Source organism: Bombina bombina, chromosome 2 (genome assembly GCF_027579735.1).
Source record: "Bombina bombina isolate aBomBom1 chromosome 2, aBomBom1.pri, whole genome shotgun sequence".
Classification (NCBI taxonomy): Eukaryota; Metazoa; Chordata; class Amphibia; order Anura; family Bombinatoridae; genus Bombina; species Bombina bombina.
Genome location: NC_069500.1, coordinates 1,256,661,801 through 1,256,684,530, shown reverse-complemented (window position 1 = coordinate 1,256,684,530; position 22,730 = coordinate 1,256,661,801). Strand labels below are relative to the sequence as shown.

Genomic DNA, 22,730 nt, shown 5'->3' with positions numbered 1-22,730 from the left:
ATGATCAGTCATTGTGACGAACATTGCATAGGAATGCAGCCCTCCCCCCCCTACCACAGCACACGGCTACCGGTAGGTAGGATGAGTCGGATGAGTAGGATGAGTCGCTCAGGATCCTGGGGTATCTGGCATGTCTTGGGTGTAGTCCTGTCCCTGCAAGGTAAATGCTGGATTTTTTTTAACTTTGCACATTTAATGACATTTCTGTTACTATACTCTGTGTAGTTAAATGTTGTGTCCTTTAAATGTGAAATGTAATTCTGGATTTTAGAATATTGTTATATTCCTAATGTAAAGTATTCATCATATACCAGAACTGCAGTCTGCTAGCCTTTCTTTGTCTCTGTTTCTGATTTGCCTGGCACTGGCATGAGCACAGTGGGTTTTCTCTATATATTTTATTTTGCAGTGTAACAGTCATGCACTTGTTGCTGTTTTGTTGTTGATGCAGGTTATTGTTCTCAGTGATATTTTGATTATCATTGTGCCTCTAGCTTTGCTAATAAAGATTAATTGAATTCAATTGACTAAAATTTACCAAATTGTTTATATATATATATATATATATATATATATATATATATATATATATATATATATATATATATATATATATACAATTTGGTAAATTTTAGTCAATTCAATTCAATTAATCTTTATTAGATTAATGATGCTGATGAAGGGGTTGTGAACCCCGAAAACGTTCCATTAAAGAACCTATTCAAAAGACCTGAGAGTGCATTTGACTGGATTACTTATATTGCTTATTTTTGCACCCAGGCGGATGACACTTGGTGGGCTGAGCTGGAAATTGTTTGAATATATATATATATACAGTATATATATATGCTGTATTAGGCTACAATGTGTGATTTTGTAAAATGTTGGGAGGGTGGTGTGCCGCAGGATTTTTTAATGTAAAAAAATGTGTCACGGCAATAAAAAGGTTGAAAATCACTGCGTTATAGGCTGGCTCACATTAGGGTTCTTTTAAGACATGTTTGCAATGTTAGAGGATCCCAGTCCTATTGGGCAGAGGGATCCGAGGCCTTAGAAGTTGGATGGCAAAATGGAAATGACGTTAGGGGATGAAGCCAATCTCCTTATCATCTTAACTTTATTTTTTATATGTTTTTCGGTTCCTTTTCTGAGCTTGGGTGAATGGGACCATTACTCAGCTGGTCCTGTTGTCGTTCTCATTCAGCTTGGGCGTTCACCCGATGGGTGCTGCCTTTCATTTTATTTTTGATCCGGATGGATGTTTAATTTGTTTAACATTGAGTTCAGGTTTGTTAGATTTAGTTTTATAGTTTTCCTTTGGAACCGATACTTGCGACTCGTGGTCACGTAGGCATTCCCTCAGGATTTGGGCACTTGTTGAATATTAGATTTTCCATTTCTAGTTCATTTATTGATCCTTCGGGACAAATTTTCTTGGACCTTGAACAGTTCCAGAGTGCTCTTATACCAGGCTGGTACTGATCGGGAGCCTTTTCAGCTGTTACCAGGGTTCATGTCACCTTCGTGGTACTGAGGATACCTCTAGGCCTATTCTATGGACTCCGGACTTGGATCCTACTGATGTATGAGGCCTGTGGTTTGTATGCAACTTCTCCGGATGGAGGGTTGTGCGTATCACTCTAAGGGTGGTCGATTAGGGCTACTCATCTGGGCTATGATTCTGCTTCTGCAGACAACTCTAGGTTCTTCAGGTCTCCAAGACTTAGTACCGTTATTTTCTTTAAATGAAAGTTGGGAGATGTGTGTGACCTGTTTGGTCTGATGTGCCAGATAATTAATGTTTGGTTTTCACTTGAGGCTCTTCTGGACGCTGACTCGTTAGCCTAATGCGCTCTTTCTTGCGATGGCAGAGCTTTATCCTTCCCTACTTTTGGGGGGAATTGTCTGGTCAGCTGTGCGGACATGGTTTTCTCTGTTCCGAGTCATGTTACTCTGAGAGGTGGTGTGCAGGAGTTCCCTGCCTTCTGGGGGAGTTGCAACTCCAACGTTTGCCTGTCAAGGTAGTTTTTCTTGAATAATAGCTTTTTCAAGTTCTCTGACTGTCGTCTATTTCAGCTAATACCCTTGGTCGGACTACGGTCTTTGCAGGTCAGGTGTTTTGCATCCTCGATGTTACTCTAGCCTTGGGGCTTGTCAGTAGCGATGTCGAGGTTGGGTCAGGCAGTTGTCCCTTTTTTCCTAGATACTCCGTTTGGAGTTTTTTGGGCAATGCCTTCCGTTACTTCTCGGAGATGGCGAGCAGGGCCCTGGAATATAATTTCCTTCAGGTATTGATGTTAACCTGCCTGGTTATCACATGTTGCCACTTGCCTATGAGAATTCTTGTGATCCATTTCACTGGATGCTGATTCTAAGACTGTTCAGGAGTCCTCCATGAATCTTGAGATTTAGGCTATCTAGATCGCCAGATCTATGGACTTTAGAGGTGCACTCCTCCTTGGAGGAGGCAGTTAGGGTTCTCTCTGAGATTGGATTTTTTCATCGGCCATTGTCGAGAACCCTGGCCTGGTCCTCGTCTCTCTGTGGATGGTTCGGTTGTCACTTGAAGTTGTGGTCCCATGAGCCCTTTTCGTTAGGGGCTGTGGCTCTGTGAGAGATGCCTTTGTGACTGTGGCTCAGGCTTAAGGCCTTTCTGATGGGCCGCTACCTGACTTCTGGTGCACTCATGATGTTCCTGTAGACTCCAGGTGCTGTTCAACTGGATTGGTGATGTGGCCGAGGAGTCTCGCCTCTATGGTAGGGTTTTTTTTCCATTGTTCATTCCCTTCATTTTCAGAGTAGAGTTTGGGTTCTCCTGGTTCAGAATTACCTTAGTATTGTGGAGTCCTGGAGGTCCTTGGTCCTTCCTTCCTTTTTTTGTCCACGACTGCGTGTAGGGGGTCTCATACCCGAGCACAATGTTTATTTGACTCACGGTAGCATGCTGTTTGTAGCGGCGGTCTAACAGGGGATTTTATTCCTTGTTGATCCTCTCTTCTCTCCTGTAGTCTGGGACTCTTTTTTCAGTCTTTGACTAGTCTTTGGGCTGGGACCGTTATCCGGTGGGAAGGTTAGGGATTGGTTACTCTACACAGTGTAGACTGTTTCTGCTGTTGGCCCTTACTTGAGGGAGGACTTTAGATGTCTTTCTTTCTACTGGAATCTGGTGCTGGGAGGGGGCGCTTCTTGGAGCCGCAATTCGGTGGCCTATTCGCCCTTGGAGCTGGACAGCTATCTCAGCATACTATTGCACTTTGGCTACTCTGCACTGTAGCAAACCAAGGGTTGCAAGTTCAATCCCCAGCGAGGTCTATTCAGCCTTCCTTCTTTCGAGGTTGATAAGAAGAGCAGCGCCTTGAGTCCCTTATGGGGGATTAGACATGCTTTACAAGAATATTCATGTTTTACTGGAATCATCCACAGAGATTTGCTTGTGATTGTGTATCCAGTTACAGCTACTTGCTTTTGTCTGGATGCTAACTAGCTTCACTTGCTTTTAGGAGGTTTTGAGTTAGCAATAGGGTCAGCCTTCCGTTTAGAGGCTGGTCTTTGAGAGTTCCTGTTCAGACGTTTTGAGTTTCTCTCGAGAGCTCTGTTCTAGCTGCTGGGATATTTATCCTGTTCCTGCGGTCTCTGCCTATGTAGCCTCCAGATCTAGATATGTTATGGAGCATTGGGAGACTCATGAAATTTCTGGCATACCTTAGGGTATGGTATGGGATTGGGGGACATGAGGGGTTCCTCGAGTCCTTTTGAGGACATGTTCCCTGTGTATGGATCCTTCTTTTTGAGTCCTTGTGTTCTAGGGAGTTTGTCTCCCTGGGCATTGCCTTTGTAAAGACAACCATGGGTTGTTTATAGGTGTTGAGTGGGAAAAGTTCCTTTGGATTTCCTGGTCTCAGGTTCCCTTTTGGGGGGCAGATGCAGTCCTTATCTTTATCTGGGTACCTTCTTGGGTGTTGTGACCCATGGGGCAGATGCTTCGGAGGTTGTTTGCACCTAAAGGACTCTGGGTCTCAGTGGTCTCTAGTTCGGCTGTGCCGGTGGTGTAACTGATGTGCAGTTACCTGGGCTTGCAATTTTCTCTGCGTCATTTGTACTTATTTTTTCTTTTTTGAGTGTTGAGTAATTCAGGCTGTGGTGCCTTTCGAAGGGGCCACCTTTTGTACCCACCCGTTATTGCATTCAGTGTCCTCTAGCTTGGGTATTGTTTCCCCAAAAGTAATGAATGTAGCTGTGGACTCTTTCCTTTTAAGAAGAAAAACATAAATTATGCTTACCTGATAATTTAATTTTCTTCTGAAGGGAAGAGTCCACAGTTCCCGCCCGTGTTTTTTTATCTCTATGAGGCGGCTGTAAATTTTTTGTTCTTCTGGCACCTTTTTTCACCCTGATATTTCTCCTACTGTTACTTGTTCCCTTGAGGAAAGTGGGGGAGGTATTTAAGCCATTAGCTGGAGTGTCTTTGCCTCCTTCTGGTGTCTTTGCCTCCTTCTGAATTTTCAAAAGTAATGAATGCAGCTGTGGACTCTTTCCTTCAGAAAATGAAATTATTAGGTAAGCATAATTTATGTTTTTCTATGCTTTAGTAGCTTGGCCTCAACTAGCTTTGGTCCAATTTATCTGATTTCAGTCGGACAACATCACCTCGGTGGCCTACATCAATCACCAGGGAGGAACTGGGAGTCGGATTTTCTAAGCAGGCAGACTCTTCATCCCGGAGAGTGGGCTCTCCATCCAGAGGTTTTCACAATGATAACTCTCAGGTGGGGGGTTCCGGAGTTGGATTGGATGGCGTCTTGTCGAAATGCCAAGCTTCCAAAGTACGGTTCAAGGTCAAGAGCTCCTCAAGCCATTCTCGTAGATGCTTTAACGGTTCCTTGGAGCTTCATCCTAGCATACCTGTTTCCCCCGTTTGCGTTGCTTCCTCAAGTAATTGCTCACATCAAACAGCAGAGAACTTCTGTAATTCTGATAGCTCCTGCATGGCCTCGCAGGATCTGATTCGCCGATCTGGTGATGTCATTTTTTCTGCCGTGGCTGTTATCTTTCAGGAAGGACCTTCTACTTCAGGGTCCCTTTCTTTATCCAAATCTGGTTTCTCTGAAGCTGACTGCTTGGAGATTGAACATCTAAGTTTGGCTAGATGTGGCTTCTCTGAGTAAGTCAAAGATACTATGATGCTTCAGGTTCATAAACCGGTTACTCATAGAATTTACCATAGGGTATGGTGTAAATACCTTCATTGGTATGATGCAAAAGGTTTTTCTTGGAACAAAGTAAGGGTTCCTCGAATTTTGGCTTTTCTTCAGGAGGCCTGGAGATGAGTTTGTCAGTCAGTACTTTGAAGGGTCAGATTTCTGCTCTGTATATTCTTCTGTATAAACGTCTGGCAGTTCTGCCAGATGTTCAGTCTTTTGTTCAGGCCTTGGTCAGAATTAGGCCTCTGTTTAAATCTGTCGCTTGGAGTCTTAAACTTGTTCTTAGAGTTTTGTAGCAGGCTCTGTTTGAGCCGATGCATTTTGTTAGTATTAAATTACTATCTTGGATGGTTTTGTTTCTTTTTGCTATTTCTTCTGCTTGCAGAGTTTCCGAACTTTCGGCTCTGAAGTGATTCCCCTTACCTTATTTTTCATGCTGATAAGGTGGTCCTTTGTACTAAGCTAGGGTTTCTCCCTAAGGTAGTGTCGGATCGCAATATTAATCAGGAAATTGTTGTTTCCGTGGTGCCTTCAGTTTAGGTCTGCCTGTCTTGTTTTACCTCCCTATTCATTCTGTGTCCTTAAGGCCTGCTTTTCTTTTACTATTTCCCTGTTTATTTGCCACAATCAGACATGTAATTGTTAAATTTGTGAATTTCCAATAACCTTAAGAAAGGCACTCACTGCTGCTTTAGCCTTTACAGCCCACTCCTCTGTGACTTATTAATGACCTCAAAAACCCCAAACAAACCTAATACATTTCCAGTGAGTCATTTTTTCAGGCCAGTTATAGCTGAAGCAAATTAAATTGTAAATTGTTCATTATATCCCAATTTAGAGCAGGATGAAGATTGTTCAAGTCTCTGTCACATAGGGAGTCTTATAGTAATAATGACCTTAGCTCTCTCTAGTTTGATCTTTCTAACTTGTTATTTGCCATTTCTAACCTCAGAGGTTCATTATTTGTAAGATACACAAACATGGACACAAATGCACATACACACACACAAATATATATATATATATATATATATATATATATATATATATATATATATATATATATATATATATATATATATATATATATACTGTATATATACACATACAAAACATTTTTTCACAGATTTAATTTTTTTTTTACGTTCTATATTCTGATATATTTTAATTAATAGAAATGTTTTTTCACCTTGAAAAAATATTTATAAAATGATTGTGAACAAATAGTAAGGGCCAGAAAACAAGTGGAGTGCTATTTAATGCTCCTGCTTGAGTGTTAAAGGGACATGACACCCACATTATTTCTTTCATGATTTAGAAAGAGAATGCAATTTTAAACATCTTTCTAATTTACTTATATTATCTAATTTGTTTTATTCTCTTGATATTCTTTGCTGAAAAGCACATCTAGATATGCTCAGCAGCTGCTGATTGGTTGCTGCACATAGAAGCCTCGTGTCATTGGCTCACCATGTGCATTGCTTTTTCTTCAACTAAGGATATCTAAAAAATGAAGCAAAATAAATAATAGAAGTAAATTTTAATGTTGTTTAAATTTCTATTCTCTATCTGAATCATTAAAGAAAGATTTTGGGATTAGTGGCCCTTTAACTCAGTTTCGAAGTAAACTTTTTGCGCACATTTGGTTACGCTTGTATTATGAGTTGAAAGTAAACACTTTTCGCTAACTTGATGAGCGCAAAAAAATGAATTTGAAATATTGTGCATGTGATAACCTATTCCCCCATAGAAGTCCATAGAGCAACACCCTACTCCTGCGCAAACACGATTGTATATTCTCAAGTGTGCTAACCCAACATGAAAATATGAATATTTCACATTCCAATGTTCTTCACATAGAAGAATATGTTCTATTTATTCATAAATACATATTTATATATATATATATATATATATATATATATATATATATATATATATATATATATATAATGTTTTCTTGCACAAATATATATTTATACCTATTTATATATATATATATATATATATATATATATATATATATTTATGTCTATACCTATATATATATATATAATTTATATATATATATATATATATATATATATATATGCAAATGATTATATATTGGTTTAGATATATACAGATGTATATATAGGAATATCTATTTATAAATAGATAGAACATATTCCCCTATGTGCAGAACATTGGAATGTGAAGTATGTACAGTAAATACACAGTATAACACCTTATTAAAAATTAATGAAAAATATGTTTTCTCATGTTTTCATCTACTTTCATCTCCAATACACATCCACCAGGGTGCTCTATCAGAAAAAAACACAGTCTTGCAATGAGACAGCACTCACTGGAGTTATATAAAACTTAGCTTTTATTGTAGAAATTCAGTAGAAAAAAGGTCCCATGACATTTCGGTGTCTAACTTTTTAAAATGGATCAGTCGTTTATCAGGCAGATAGCATAGCCCGACATCCGGATGTCGGGCTATGCTATCTGCCTGATAAACGACTGATCCATTTGATAAAGGTGCCAGTTAGGCACCGAAACGTCATGGGACCTTTTTTCTACTGAATTTCTACAATAAAAGCTAAGTTTTATATAACTCCAGTGAGTGCTGTCTCATTGCAGGACTATATATATATATATATATATATATATATATATATATATATATATATATATATATATATATATATATATATATATATATATATATATATATATATACATACAGCATATATATAATGTCTATATATGTGTACATATGTATTTATGTGTTTGTATGTCTATATATGTCTGTAAATTCCTATATACACATATAAATACATAAATACATATATCTATACATACATATACATATTTAGATTACGAATGGAGTGCAAAATTGTGCTTTCGTGAGTGCAATATTTGCGCTCAACTCAGTAATACCCACGCACACAAATGTGCGCTGGTATTACAAGTTGAGCACAATGCAAACATGACCTCGCTTTCGCATTGCATGGAAGCTTTGCGATCATGAAAAAGAGCACTTCCATAGGCTCCAGTGGAAGCCTTGTTTTGATGCCGTGACACACACAGCAAAGAGGGTAAGTCGCACAGCGATGGGCAGCAAAGTTTAAATATATATGTATATTTACATATATGTTTCTGTGTTTATATGTGTATATATGTATATTAACACATAATTATATATGTATATAAGCATATACATATATATTTCAAGTGATAACACAGTCCCCATAGACCGCAACATAAGGGTATTTTTCAGTGTCGTTTTTCTTCTAGTACCCCACATCCCCTCACTTTAACCCCTTATAACTGCTTCAGAAATGCTCATATATTTTATTCATAAAAAGGAACCTTACATTTAATTTGAGGGGGCAATTGGGGGACATTTTTTAATTAAGGTTGCGGTAGCATTTACCAGCCACTCGTAATGGCTCGTTATTTAGCCTGCACCTATAAATGGGCAAATTTGCCCATTTATAGACGCACGTTAAATTAGCGCTTTACTTGTAATCTACCCCTTAGACATTTATATATATTTATGTCTATGTTAAAGCTCTTTGCCTGCCTTTTTTATAACACCTGAGACCTCTTATCTTTGAGCCCTTATAGCCTTTTTGTGCAATATTTGTTTGAAATATTTTTTATTAGATGATGTAACTGTACTTTGTAATTTATTTTTGATATGTTTTTTGTTTCTGAAAACAGTTAACTAGAGATCTGAGGATGCGGTGGTCATTCTAGCATAAATCTTGATTGCCCTCAAGCAATAGTGTTTACTTTCAACTTGTAATTCAAGCAGAAAACCTGACGCATGCAAACACCCGTGATAAACCTCTAATCGATTGCACATGTTTAGTGCTCCACTCGTAATCTAGCCTCATTTACTGCCTTCACTTCACATCACTTAGCCAATCTTAACCATCTGTTTCATTAGTAAGTTTTTCTACCAGTAACAGCTATAGTTAAGTGAGGAGCACAATACACGACCCCTCTCATATCAAATGCAAAATGCCAGCAATGTGTAAAAACAATAAAAGCACATTTAGGAAACACATTTGCAAAATGGTTGATGTAAATGTTTGTAATTGTAAATTAATAATATGTCTATTTTAATATGGTAAAGTAGTCTCACTAGATAGAACAAAAGGTGTCGTAATAGGATAGCCATTGGCATAATAGAGGTGTGGTCAACATTTGTCCCTTACACTTAGGTCAGTATTCAGAATTCGTAAAGACCCTTTTGACCCTGTAAAGATTTTCCTCTCACTGTCATAGCTCCCTGTTTGAAATCTAACAAGGTTGTCTCATTTTCATTTCTATTGTATTTGTCTTTAAAGCAATGAGTAAATACAGTAGAAATGCATAATCAAAAAGTGCATAGCAAAAAGATCATACAACAGCACTTATTCTGAAATTTAAAACAGCAGATATTTTTGTGATGAATTTCCAAATGTCCTTCCTTTTCCCTGCCCCTTGTGTCAAGTGACATCATTCAGCCAATCACAGACTGGTATATGTATTCACTGTAAACTCTTGCACATGCTCAGTAGTAGCTGGTGCCTCTGAAAATTTTTTATTTAAATAGGCTTTTGCACAGTTATGACAATGCAGCAATTTTTTTAATAGACTTAAGCGCTTTAGCTATTATCATGACTGTTTGCAAAACCATAATTGTATATTTTTACACTACTAAGCTGCTGTCAAGTGAAATAATTTTTGGTTTTCATCTAAGTGTTCCCACGCTATTCACTCAGTGGGCACAATGATGTAAAGCTCTCTGCTCTTGCGAGATTATTCTGACGTCTCGTCAGTCCTGAGAGGTTCCCAAAAGAATTTTTAGAAAGGCAAATTTTAACTAAAGAGATGTTTATCTCACTGTGCAGGGTTCTAGATGTGAATGAGAGACATGTAATATAATTATTATAAAAAGTCACAAGATTTGTGTGATTTCTATCCATACTGATGAGTGTTAAAACATGAGGCCCCGTTTTTGAAATCACCACTTCAACATAATACACATATATATATTCTTTCCTTTGGTGGTGTCATAAGCAGGCATACTGACCTGTAAAGATGTTCAATTAAGGCTGCTAGTGTTGCCTTATTAAGTGCTGGAAGGGTTTCAATAATGGTTTTGTACTTTATTGCACGCTCCTTTTCATCCTGTATGTCTGTTACATTAAGGGGGAAAAAATAACATTAATAATAGAGGAAGCACTTGCAAAAGGAATATTTTGTAATATGTTAACATTTCAGAGGAATTACAGTGTGTGCATTTAAGTAGCAATTTAGACTGCAAATTGTCGAAAAAAAAACAAGTTACTCTAATAGTCAAGATTAAGGGCTCTTTTTAGTAATGCAGGCAGTGGGATGATGCAATTCAGCTCTGCCCAAAATTGGTCAAATGCAATTAAAATAGCTAAATGAAAGGTTAATTGAAACGGTAATAATGACAACTGCTTAGATTCATTACATTTTATGGAGATTGCAATCTGTCTCTCAGATCATTAGGTCTTCAATCTGTGAGCTCCATGTACTAAGGTCAGTGCGGACAAGGTGCACAGCTGCAATTAGCGTCCTTCTAATTACCAAAAAGCAATGGCAAAGCCATGTATGTCTGCTATTTCTGAACAAAAATGATCCCAGAGAAGCTTTTAAAAGAATGTGTGCTATGAATGCACAAGAATGTAAATAGTTAAATGAGAAACACAAGGTTTGTGAAAAGTTAATGATTTTTTTTATATGACCACATTTGGCGCCATAATTGTGTTATGAAATTTACCAAAATGTCTGCATTAAAAAAATGATATTTTTAATAAGTAAATCATAGAAAAAAAAACTTTATTTCTGTTAAAACGGTACTTGTGGCAAGTTTCTCACTGAAATTCTTGGTACAGTAGAGGTTAAAAAGAGATCTTTATATGCATATACATTTTCTGAGTTCAATGTCCTTTTAAGGGCTATATTACAAGTGGAGCGCTATAGTTTGCACTCAAGCGAATTTGGGTTTTCACAGTCGGTTGCTTGCAAGTTAAATACTGTTCGTATTACAAGTTGAAAGTAAATGGAAATGTGTGAGGGCAATCACGATTTACTCTAGAATAATTACTGTGACTTCAGAGCTCTGGTTAACTGTTATGCTTAAATAAAATGTGTTACAAAACACAGAAAACAAGTACATTTAAAAGTAGTTACACTCATAATAACACTATCTAATAAAAATTATTTTAAAAATTGCACAAAAAAATTATAAATATGATGTTTCAGGTGTTATAAAAAAAATTAACTGCAAAAGGCTTTAACATAGAGATATATACATATCTAAATATATATATATATATTATATATATATATATATATATATATATATATATATATATGTGTGTGTGTTTATGTGTGTACATATTTATTTATGTATTTATATATGTACTTATGCATTGACAGACATATATACACTTATAAACACACACACATACATATTTTTATATATATATATATATATATATATATATATTTATACACACACACACACAGAGAAGCACGCTCACAGGAACGAACAACTGGCTCAATACTATTGTTAGCCTGTTCTATGGCGATTTACCACCTGGGTGCAGCTTCTTTTAGCCCAGTAATGCTTTTCACAGAGAAGAAATTTCCTGTAGTATATCACGTCTGGTTTCCCCTTTTTCCCATAGGGAGTCTAAATAGACACAGAGAGAAGCACACTTTCACTGAGGAGGCCCAATGAAGGCTGAAACGATCGTCTGGGGTTGCTGTGTTTCATGTTTAGAGAGGAATTGCCTGGTATTTCAGCGCTGGACTGACCGTAATAGGCGGGATCAGACTGATATACTACAGGAAAGTATTTCTCTGTGAAAATCATTACTGGGCTAAAAGAAGCTGCACCCAGGTGGTAAATTGCTGTAGAACAGGCTAACAATAGTATTGAGCCAGTTGTTCATTCCTGTGAGTGCATTTCTCTCTGTGTGTATTTAGTCTCCCTATGGGAAAAAGGGGAAACCTGACGTGGACTCCTTGCTTAGTGTGCTTAGAGGAAAAGGCTACACCTCACTGATGAGGCCCAATGAAGGCTGAAACGATCGTCTGGGGTTGCTGCGTTCCTTGTTCAGAGAGGAATTGCCTGGTATTTTGGCGCTGGACTGACTGTAATAGGCGTTATCAGACTGATATACTACAGGAAAGTTCTTCTCTGTGAAAAGCATTACAGGCTAACAATAGTATTGAGCCAGTTGTTTATTCCTTTGAGTGTGCTTCTCTCTGTGTGAATTTAGTCTCCCAATGGGAAAAAGGGGAAACCAGACGTGGACTCCTTGCTCAGTGTACTTAGAGGAATATGGCTACACCTCACTGACGAGACCCAATGAAGGCCAAAACGATCATCTGGAGTTGCTGTATTCCTTGTTCAGAGAGGAATAGCTTGGTATTTTGGCGCTGGACTGACTGTAATAGGCGGGATCAGACTGATATACTACAGGAAAGTTCTTCTCTGTGAAAAGCATTACTGGGCTAAAAGAAGCTGCACCCAGGTGGTAAATCGCCATAGAACAGGCTAACAATAGTATTGAGCCAGTTGTTCATTCCTTTGAGTGTGCTTCTCTCTGTGTGCATTTAGTCTCCCAATGGGGAAAAAGGGGAAACCAGACGTGGACTCCTTGCTCAGTGTGCTTAGAGGAATATGGCTACACCTCACTGACGAGGCCCAATGAAGGTCGAAACGATCATCTGGAGTTGCTGTATTCCTTGTTCAGAGAGGAATAGTCTGGTATTTCGGCGCTGGACTGACTGTAATAGGCGGTATCAGACTGATATACTACAGGAAAGTTCTTCTCTGTGAAAAGCATTACTGGGCTAAAAGAAGCTGCACCCAGGTGGTAAATCGCCATAGAACAGGATAACAATAGTATTGAGCCAGTTGTTCGTTCCTGCGAGTGTGCTTCTCTCTTTGTGTGTAAATATATATATATATATATATATATATATGTGTGTGTGTGTGTGTGTGGAGTCCTTCGCAGTCAAGAAGATGAAAATTTGACAACTCATATTTATGCAATTTTTCATATTTAATAGTGTTAAACTATGTATTTTTATTTTAAAAAATATTTTACCAGGAAGGATTTTTCAAGTATGTCCTGGGTTCACAAAACATTGCATTGTTACAATTGGGTACAATAAAATACAGAAACAATATTAATACATAATATATACAAAATTTAACATAGAACAGGTAGGAAATATATAATCAACCATGACAGGTGCATTCTGTTTTGAGATATGTAGAGAGGGATCTCTTAAAGGATTTTAGGCTTGAGGAAGGTTTGAAAGTGTGCGGGAGGTCGTTCCATGATTGTGGTGCTCTGTAGGAAAAGGAGGATCGAGCTGCTTTTTTTTTGTATTGTGGCAAACTAAATAATGTGCTGGTACTGGATCAGAGGTTAGAGGAGGTGGGAACAGCCGCGGAGAGCATTCTGCTCAGGTAGGATGGGAGCTTCACAGAAAAGCTCTTAAACACAAGGCTGGAAAGATGGAGGTTGCATCTGGATTCCAATGAAAGCCAGTTTAGGTCTTTTAGCATGTCACAATGGTGGGTCCTGTAGTTACATTGTAGCACAAAGCGGCAGAACGAGTCATACAATGTATTAAGTTTATTAAGGATAGTTTGTGGTGCAGGTGCATATACTACATCCCCATAATCAATGATTGGCATCAGCATTTGCTGTACAATCTTTTCCTTTACTGTAGGGCTTAGGCAGGATTTGTTTCTGCACAGGACACCTAGTTTTTGATAGAGTTTAGATGCAAGTTTTTCTATGTGGAGGCCAAAAGATAGATTTGGGTCTAACAACATAACCAAGTATTTGAAAGAGTGGACTGCGGTCATTGTGCAATTTGATTTTGTTTTGATGCGTAGATGGGAATTTTGTAGTTTGTGTAATTTAGGTACCATTCCAAAGATCATTGTGACAGTTTTGTCAGTGTTTAGGAAGAGTTTGTTTTTTGAGATCCACTTTTCTACCTCTGTGAACTGGTCTTGGAGCACTGCCTCATGCTGCGGCAGATCTGATTTGCTTGCATAGATTACCGTTTGCGTACATGTGTACAGTTGAGGATTTGCAGACATTTGGCAGATCATTTATAAATAATGTGAATAGTAGGGGGCCGAGAGTGGAACCTTGGGGAACACCACACGTGACAGGGAGGGAATCGCTGTCAGAAATGGAGACATATTGTGATTGATCCAATACATATGATCGAAACCAGGTTAGTGGACGACACCAATACCTGAGTTTTTTAGTTTGAGCAGTAGTATGTCATGTCTACTGTGTCAAAGTCCTTTGTAAAATCAAGGAAAATAGCTCCAGTTAGGTCTCCTTGTTTCATGGCAGTTTGGATGTTGTTGCAAACTTTTTGGAGGGCAGTTGTAGTGGAGTGGTTCGGGCGAATACCTGATTGATCAGGGGTCAGATAGTTAGATTGTTGGTAATACTCACATAGTTGCATATGGATGCACTTTTCTAAGATTTTTGACAATACTGGGAGCAATGATATTGGGCGAAAAATAGAAACCAAGGTTATCTCACTACTTTTATGGATAGGCACTACTCTTGGGTGCCCATTTATCAAGCTCCGGACGGAGCTTGAGGGCCTGTGTTTCTGGCAAACAGCAGTTATGAAGCAGCGGTCTTAAGATGGCTGCTCCATAACCCTGTCCACCTGCTCTGAGCAGGCGGACACACATCGCCAAAAATCAACCCGATCGAGTTGATTGACACCTCCCTGCTGGCGGCCGATTGGCCGCAAATATGCAGGGGGCAGTGTTGCACCAGCAGCTCACAAGAGATGCTGGTGCAGTGCTGAATATGAAGAGCGTATTGCTCTCCGCATTTAGCAAGGTCTGGCAGACCTGATCCGCACTATCGGATCAGGTCCGCCAGACCTTTGATAAATATCCCCCTTGCAGTCTTCCAAAGTTTGTATATGTATCTAGACACCAAGAAATTGTTAATTAGGGTTGTGACAGGTTTAGCAATTGCCGGCGCACTGAGATTCAACAGCATTGCTGGGATTTGATCAGGTCCAGACTGATTTTTCATTTTAAGATTATTAAAGTGTTTCTTAACGACACTGATGGGGACAGGTCTAAAATTTAACTTCTCTATATTGGGTCTTTGCATATTTAGTGGGGTCTGATCCACATTTGTAGCTTCAGGATGTTTGTCATTTATTAGTTTGGCAATCAGGGTGGTGGAGCATCCGACAAAATAATTGTTAAAGGCATTTGCTACTTCTAAGGGTGCAGGGTTTGGTTGTACACTTTGACAGTGTGGGAGTGGATTGGGGGAGTGTGTAAGTTATTTATGATTTTCCAAAACTTTCTAGGGTTTGAGAAAAGGGTTATCACGAATAACAGTATGGTCATATTTGGATTCATGTTATTGGTATGAGGTGTGTAGATGAAAATAAAACACAAATAATAAAAAAAAAAAAGAAAGAAAGAAATAAAAGTATATAGTATTAATGTGTGATATATAGCTATTTGTAGTATTTACTGTAAATAGTATACATTCTAATGCTTTGCACATAGCAGAAAATGTTCTATGTATTTTTTGAAATAGATATTTATATATCTATAGCGCTGTGGAATCTGTTGGCGCTCTACAAATAACCGATAATAAATAATAATAATAATAATAATAATAATATATATACACTGTGTGCAGAATTATTAGGCAAATGAGTATTTTGACCACATCCTCCTCTTTATGCATGTTGTCTTACTCCAAGCTGTATAGGCTCGAAAGCCTGCTACCAATTAAGCATATTAGGTGATGTGCATCTCTGTAATGAGAAGGGGTGTGGTCTAATGACATCAACACCCTATATCAGGTGTGCATAATTATTAGGCAACTTCCTTTCCTTTGGCAAAATGGGTCAAAAGAAGGACTTGAAAGGCTCAGAAAAGTCCAAAATAGTGAGATATCTTGCAGAGGGATGCAGCACTCTTAAAATTGCAAAGCTTCTGAAGCATGATCATCGAACAATCAAGCGTTTCATTCAAAATAGTCAACAGGGTCGCAAGAAGCATGTGGAAAAACCAAGGCGCAAAATAACTGCCCATGAACTGAGAAAAGTCAAGCGTGCAGCTGCCAAGATGCCACTTGCCACCAGTTTGGCCATATTTCAGAGCTGCAACATCACTGGAGTGCCCAAAAGCACAAGGTGTGCAATACTCAGAGACATGGCCAAGGTAAGAAAGGCTGAAAGACGACCACCACTGAACAAGACACACAAGCTGAAACGTCAAGACTGGGCCAAGAAATATCTCAAGACTGATTTTTCTAAGGTTTTATGGACTGATGAAATGAGAGTGAGTCTTGATGGGCCAGATGGATGGGCCCGTGGCTGGATTGGTAAAGGGCAGAGAGCTCCAGTCCGACTCAGACGCCAGCAAAGCGGAGGTGGAGTACTGGTTTGGGCTGGTATCATCAAAGATGAGCTTGTGGGGCCTTTTCGGGTTGAGGATGGAGTCAAGCTCAACTCCCAGTCCTACTGCCAGTTTCTGGAAGACACCTTCTTCAAGCAGTGGTACAGGAAGAAGTCTGCATCCTTCAAGAAAAACATGATTTTCATGCAGGACAATGCTCCATCACACGCGTCCAAGTATTCCACAGCGTGGCTGGCAAGAAAGGGTATAAAATAAGAAAATCTAATGACATGGCCTCCTTGTTCACCTGATCTGATCCCCATTGAGAACCTGTGGTCCATCATCAAATGTGAGATTTACAAGGAGGGAAAACAGTACACCTCTCTGAACAGTGTCTGGGAGGCTGTGGTTGCTGCTGCACGCAATGTTGATGGTGAACAGATCAAAACACTGACAGAATCCATGGATGGCAGGCTTTTGAGTGTCCTTGCAAAGAAAGGTGGCTATATTGTCACTGATTTGTTTTTGTTTTGTTTTTGAATGTCAGAAATGTATATTTGTGAATGTTGAGATGTTATATTGGTTTCACTGGTAAAAATAAATAATTGAAATGGGTATATATTTGTTTTTTGTTACGTTGCCTAATAATTATGCACAGTAATAGTCAACTGCACACACAGATATCCCCCTAAAATAGCTATAACTAAAAACAAACTAAAAACTACTTCCAAAACTATTCAGCTTTGATATTAATGAGTTTTTTGGGTTCATTGAGAACATGGTTGTTGTTCAATAATAAAATTAATCCTCAAAAATACAACTTGCCTAATAATTCTGCACTCCCTGTACAGTATATTTGGGCAAAAATCAATCAGATATATATTTAAATATCTCTTTACGTATAAATAGAACATAGCTATGTGCAGAACATTGGATTATGAAATATGCAATATTATCTTCTTATGTAGAGATTTTAACTAAGTGGAATCATGTTTGCGCAACTTTTTTTTTTACTTTTTGACTCCATTGAAGTCTATAGGGAATGTAATTTTGCATTCACGACTTCTCAAGTCTTTTTGTTACCATAACGTTACAAACAAAAATGCAACAATTTTACTCTCAACTCGTAATACAAGCATGAATCTTGGAGGGGGGAAAAAAATACTTTTAGCTTTGCAAACTACCACTCCACTAGTAATCTGGCCCTAAGTGTGTAATAAATAGAAGTGAAGAATTCACTGTCTGTCTGTAATGGCATGTTATTGCTTTTTGTTAATGCAATCAATTCAGAAGACTTTACTATGTGCAAGGTGTTCACTACGCATTTGTATTGCTCTTTTTTATAGCTTTAGAATCTTACCCTAATAGCATTATACTTGTAATCCCAAAAGAATTTAGGCAAACATCTTTCACTTAAATAAACATCTTTTACTTAGTAGATACATTTGACCAAATGAATAATGAAAGAGCTATTTCTGGAACACTGTGTTATTACCTAGGGCAGAGATCCAATATGGGTAAAGTTCCTTTGTCAGAAGAGCATCATTTATTTCATATAGAAAACATTTCAGCACATCAGTCACATCTTCCAGTTGATGCATTCCGACTTTTAGTTTAATGCTCCGTGCATCTTTTTTAAAATCATCTACTAACTGCTTCACATTCACTGGGTTTCCATTCTTTAGATATAAAGATTTACTTCCCAAACCTTAATAAGAGAAGACATTAAAATAAGCACGTCTAGCTAAATTATAATAATGTATGCGAAGAATGAAAAAAACAAACATATGCTTTGAAAACTGTAACCAATTGCAGTGCACATTTATTTCCTGTAGATTTACAATAACACAGTTTCTATTCATGAATTATTTCTTTGTGTTCAAGAGAATTACTGATTTAATCTGAATGTTTTAATTTTTTAAGATCTGTAATGTTAATACATGAATGAATGACAATAAAGATTTGTAAAAGGTAACTGTGTAAATCATGAGGTATAGTCCAAACAAGTAGCCAGAAAAAAAAGTGTTAGAGCGCTCAGGTTAAAGAGACATTACGGCTAAAATTGGAATACACACAGCTGCATTTCAGTTTTGAATAGAAGCATTTTTTCAACATACATGTATTAGCAAAAAAATGCTTCTAGTAAAGCTTTTTCAAGAGTGTACTGAAGTATGCTCCATGCACTAGCATTTTAAATATAACACTTGCCCAGAGAGCCTAATGTGCTTGTATCCTCTGGTAATGACTCCATTTGCATAATTGCAAGCATGATGCAAGCACCCAAGGGATCTCTGAGCAGGTGCAATATTTAAAATGCTGGTGCACTGAGAATATCTTATTATGGTTTACATGCACATGCATAGAACAATGCTAGCACTAAAACAGTCATAATTTTAACTAGAAGCATTTTTGCCAATATATGTATATTGTAAATATGTTTCTATTAAACGCTATCATTGATCTACATGCATTTCAATTTTGACTGGAATGTCTCTTTAAGAATATGCTTTCTCCAAATATATACTCCAAATATATATATATTTTTTTTAGGTTTTAACAATCAGAACCAATATGATGGCTCATAAATGTTCTTTTAAATACAGTGCAAAGCAAAAGAGAAATATGTCATGCTAGCAAAAGACGATAATTAGGAGATTATATGCAATGATGCATTGGGAAACCAGATCTGAAATATTGTTTTATGGAAATTATAGAAGCCAACAAGCAGTTTATATTTTATTCTGAAAGCAACAGAAACCAGTGAGTTTGCAGAACAGGGGCATTGGGTTATGTAGTAAAGACATCAGTGAGAAAGTAGAGACTGGTAGATGAACAGAGAAATTGTATATGTAAAAGAAGTGTGAGAGAAGAATGGAACTGGGGCAAAATGTGACGAGAAACATAACAATGATCTAGGTAAAAGATCATCCTATATTATAAAAGACAAGTGTTTGTCTGAAGCCGTCATGCGCAGTTCAGACAAACACTTGGCCTTGCGCACCCACCCGACCTCGCACGCGCACCCCTGCAGGTGAAAACAGCAGCGCGAGGACCGGGCAAGTGAAAGGGCAGAGCTGATCGCACGCGCAGGGGTGTAAATAACAGCAGCGCGAGGACCGGCAAGTGGCACAGCTGATCAGACGCGCATCGGTACAGGAGAGAGAGAGAGAAGAGAGAGAGAAGAAGAGAGAGAAGAAGAGAGAGAAGAAGAGAGAGAAGAAGAGAGAGAAGAAGAGAGAGAAGAGAGAAGAAGAGAGAGAAGAAGAGAAAGAAGAGAGAAGAAGAGAGAGAAGAAGAGAGAGAAGAAGAGAGAGAAGAAGAGAGAGAAGAGAGAGAGGAGAGAGGAGAGAGGAGAGAGGAGAGAGAGAGAGAGAGAGAGAGAGAGAGAGAGAGAGAGAGAGAAATGCAATTTTAAGCACCTTTCTAATTTGGTCCTATTATGAATGTGTCTTCATTCTCTTGATATCTTTATTTGAAAATGCAGGAATGTAAGGTAAGGAGCCAGCCCATTTTTGGTTCAGTACCTGGGTAGAGCTTGCTGATTGGTTTGTTAGATTTAGCCACCAATCAGGAAGCGCTTGTCAGATTCTGAACCAAAAATGGGCCGACTCTTAAGCTTACATTCCTGCTTTTTCAAGCAAAGATAGCAAGAGAACAAAGAAAAATTGATAATAGGAATAAATTAGAAAGATGCTTAAAATTGCATGCTCTTTCTGAATCATGAAAGAAAAAATGTGGGTTTAGTATCCCTTTAAAACACGTTTTACCTCTGTGATTGCCTTGTATTTAAGTTACTGCAGAATGCCCCCTTATTTTATTTTTTCTGACAGACTTGCATTTTAGTCAATCAGTGCTGACTCCTAACTAACTACACAGGCATGAGCACACATGAACTAGCGCTGTCTAGCTGTGAAAAACTGTCAAAATGCCCTAAAATAAGAGGTCGGCCCTCAAAGGCTTAAAAATTAGCATATAAGCCTACCTAGGTTTAAATACGTAGATACTAAACCCAATTATTTTCTTTCATGAATCAGATAGAGAATGCAATTTTATGCAACTTCCAAATTACTCCTATTATCAATTTGTATTGCTATCTTTATTTGAAAAGTAGGAATCTAAGCTTAGGAGCCGGTACATTTTTGGTTCAGCACCTGGGTAGCACTTGCTGATTGGTGGCTGAATGTCCCTAATTGTCATCAGCAGGAAATATAACTAAAGGGAAAACTTAAAGGGACATTAAAGTCATAATCACTCTTAAATAGATTGTAAATTTACTTCTACAAGCAACAATTCTCTTTGTATCTTTGGTTAACCCCTTCGCTACCGGTGATCTCAGAGAACAACGCCCACAATACTGTAGAATTTTTAGCATTTTTGTTATCACTCCATTTAAATAGAAATAGAGCCTTGTTGTTTTGGTTTTTTTAAAATTTACCTAAACTATATATTTTTTTAAGTTGACAACCCAAGGTATTAAACTAGACCCATTTTGGTATATTTTATGCCCCCATTTCACCACCAAATGCAATCATATAAAACATATTGTTATTTTTCACAAACTGGGTTACTGGCTGAAATTATTTACATATTTTATTCAGAAATAGCAGACATACATTGATTTCCATTGCTTTTTGGTAATTAGAAGGCATTAAAGGGGTTAATAATTTAGCCGGTAAAGGTAAATAATATAAGCTCCCCTTTAACCTCCTTCATCCCTCCCAAACCGTTCTCTCTACCCCCACCCACAATCCTCAACACAATCTTAGATACTGGTGGACATACTGCCAGTATGCAATTTAGGGCTTTCTTTTTCTTGTTTCTTATTATGTTTTTTTTTCAGCAGTGTAGAAATCAATCCTCAAACCTTCCACCTCTCTGATCCCTTTCAAAAATCTCTCTAATCCTCCTCCTCTAACTAGAGGCAGCCATCTTAGGTATTGGCAGCTGTTTGTCAGTACCCAGTTTATAGTATTTTTTAAATGTATTAATTATTGTTTTTTTTGTAGTGTTTGGGGTCTCCCTTGCCCTTCCTACCACCCCATCTCTACAACCATTTTGTAGACCCCCTCTGATTTTTCGGTAGTGTAGCAATTAGCCCTATCTTTTCCTTCAAAACTTATTTGCAATAGTGTAGGGTCCTGTCCCTCCCTCCACTTTCCTACCCTTCTGTCACTGTCTGTAACAATCTTGCAATCTGCCTTCATATGGTAATGGAGCACTGATCATGCTCCATTACTATGTGAAGGCAGATGCTGGATGCCCACAAACAGCTTAGGTTTCCAGCATTATGGACGTAGTTGTACATTATATGGTATGTTTAGCTATGTATTGCATGAAGTAGATCTATGTCTATTTGGGCAAAGGAGTTAAGGAGTAATCCTAGGTAAACTCAGAAGTGTGCATGTGTCTTAAGCCATCTTGCAGTAGTGTCTGCCACTGCTACAATGTAACAAAGTAACATGGTAAAATAGTAGATGAGGTTGAAAAAAGACAGAAGTCCATTGAGATCAAACTATACAGATCCTACCTGATTTACAATATCTTAAATTAAGATTAACTTAAAGGGACAGTCTACACCAAAATTGTTATTGTTTTAAAAGATAGATAATCCCTTTATTATCCCTTCCCCAGTTTTGCACAACCAACACAGTTATATTTATATACTTTTTACCTCTGTGATTATCTTGTATCTAAGCCCCACAAACTGCCCCTTTATTTCTTGTTATCTATATGAAACACATGAACTAACACCCTCTAGTGGTAAAAAACTGTTAAAATGCATTCTGAAAAGAGGTGGCCTTCACGGTCTAATAAATTAGCATATGAACCTCCTAGGTTAAGCTTTCAACTAAGAATACCAAGAGAACAAAGCAAAATTGGTGATAAAAGTAAATTGGAAAATTGTTTAAAATTGCATGTCCTATTTGAATCATGAAAGTTTATTTTGGACTAGACTGTCCCTTTAATCCCATTATAAAGATGAGCCATTTAACACAAGCAATGATATCTATGAATTCTGTTTCTAATGTTTCTAAGCTATTTTTAAATGTATCTAAAATATTGGTATTCACTACCTC

The 22,730-nt window shown here is 37.8% G+C and overlaps 1 protein-coding gene across 1 annotated transcript in view; it reads right to left on the bottom strand.

The window, feature by feature from the left end:
- ARAP2 (ArfGAP with RhoGAP domain, ankyrin repeat and PH domain 2) overlaps nt 1–22,730 on the bottom strand; it is a 626,699-nt gene that overhangs the window by 155,643 nt on the left and 448,326 nt on the right. The window contains exons 21-22 of the mRNA XM_053704072.1: nt 18,149–18,361; nt 10,276–10,381 (exon numbers count right to left, since the gene is read on the bottom strand). Of these exons, the coding sequence (XP_053560047.1) occupies nt 10,276–10,381; nt 18,149–18,361 (319 nt within the window). The remainder of the gene's footprint in view (nt 1–10,275; nt 10,382–18,148; nt 18,362–22,730) is intronic.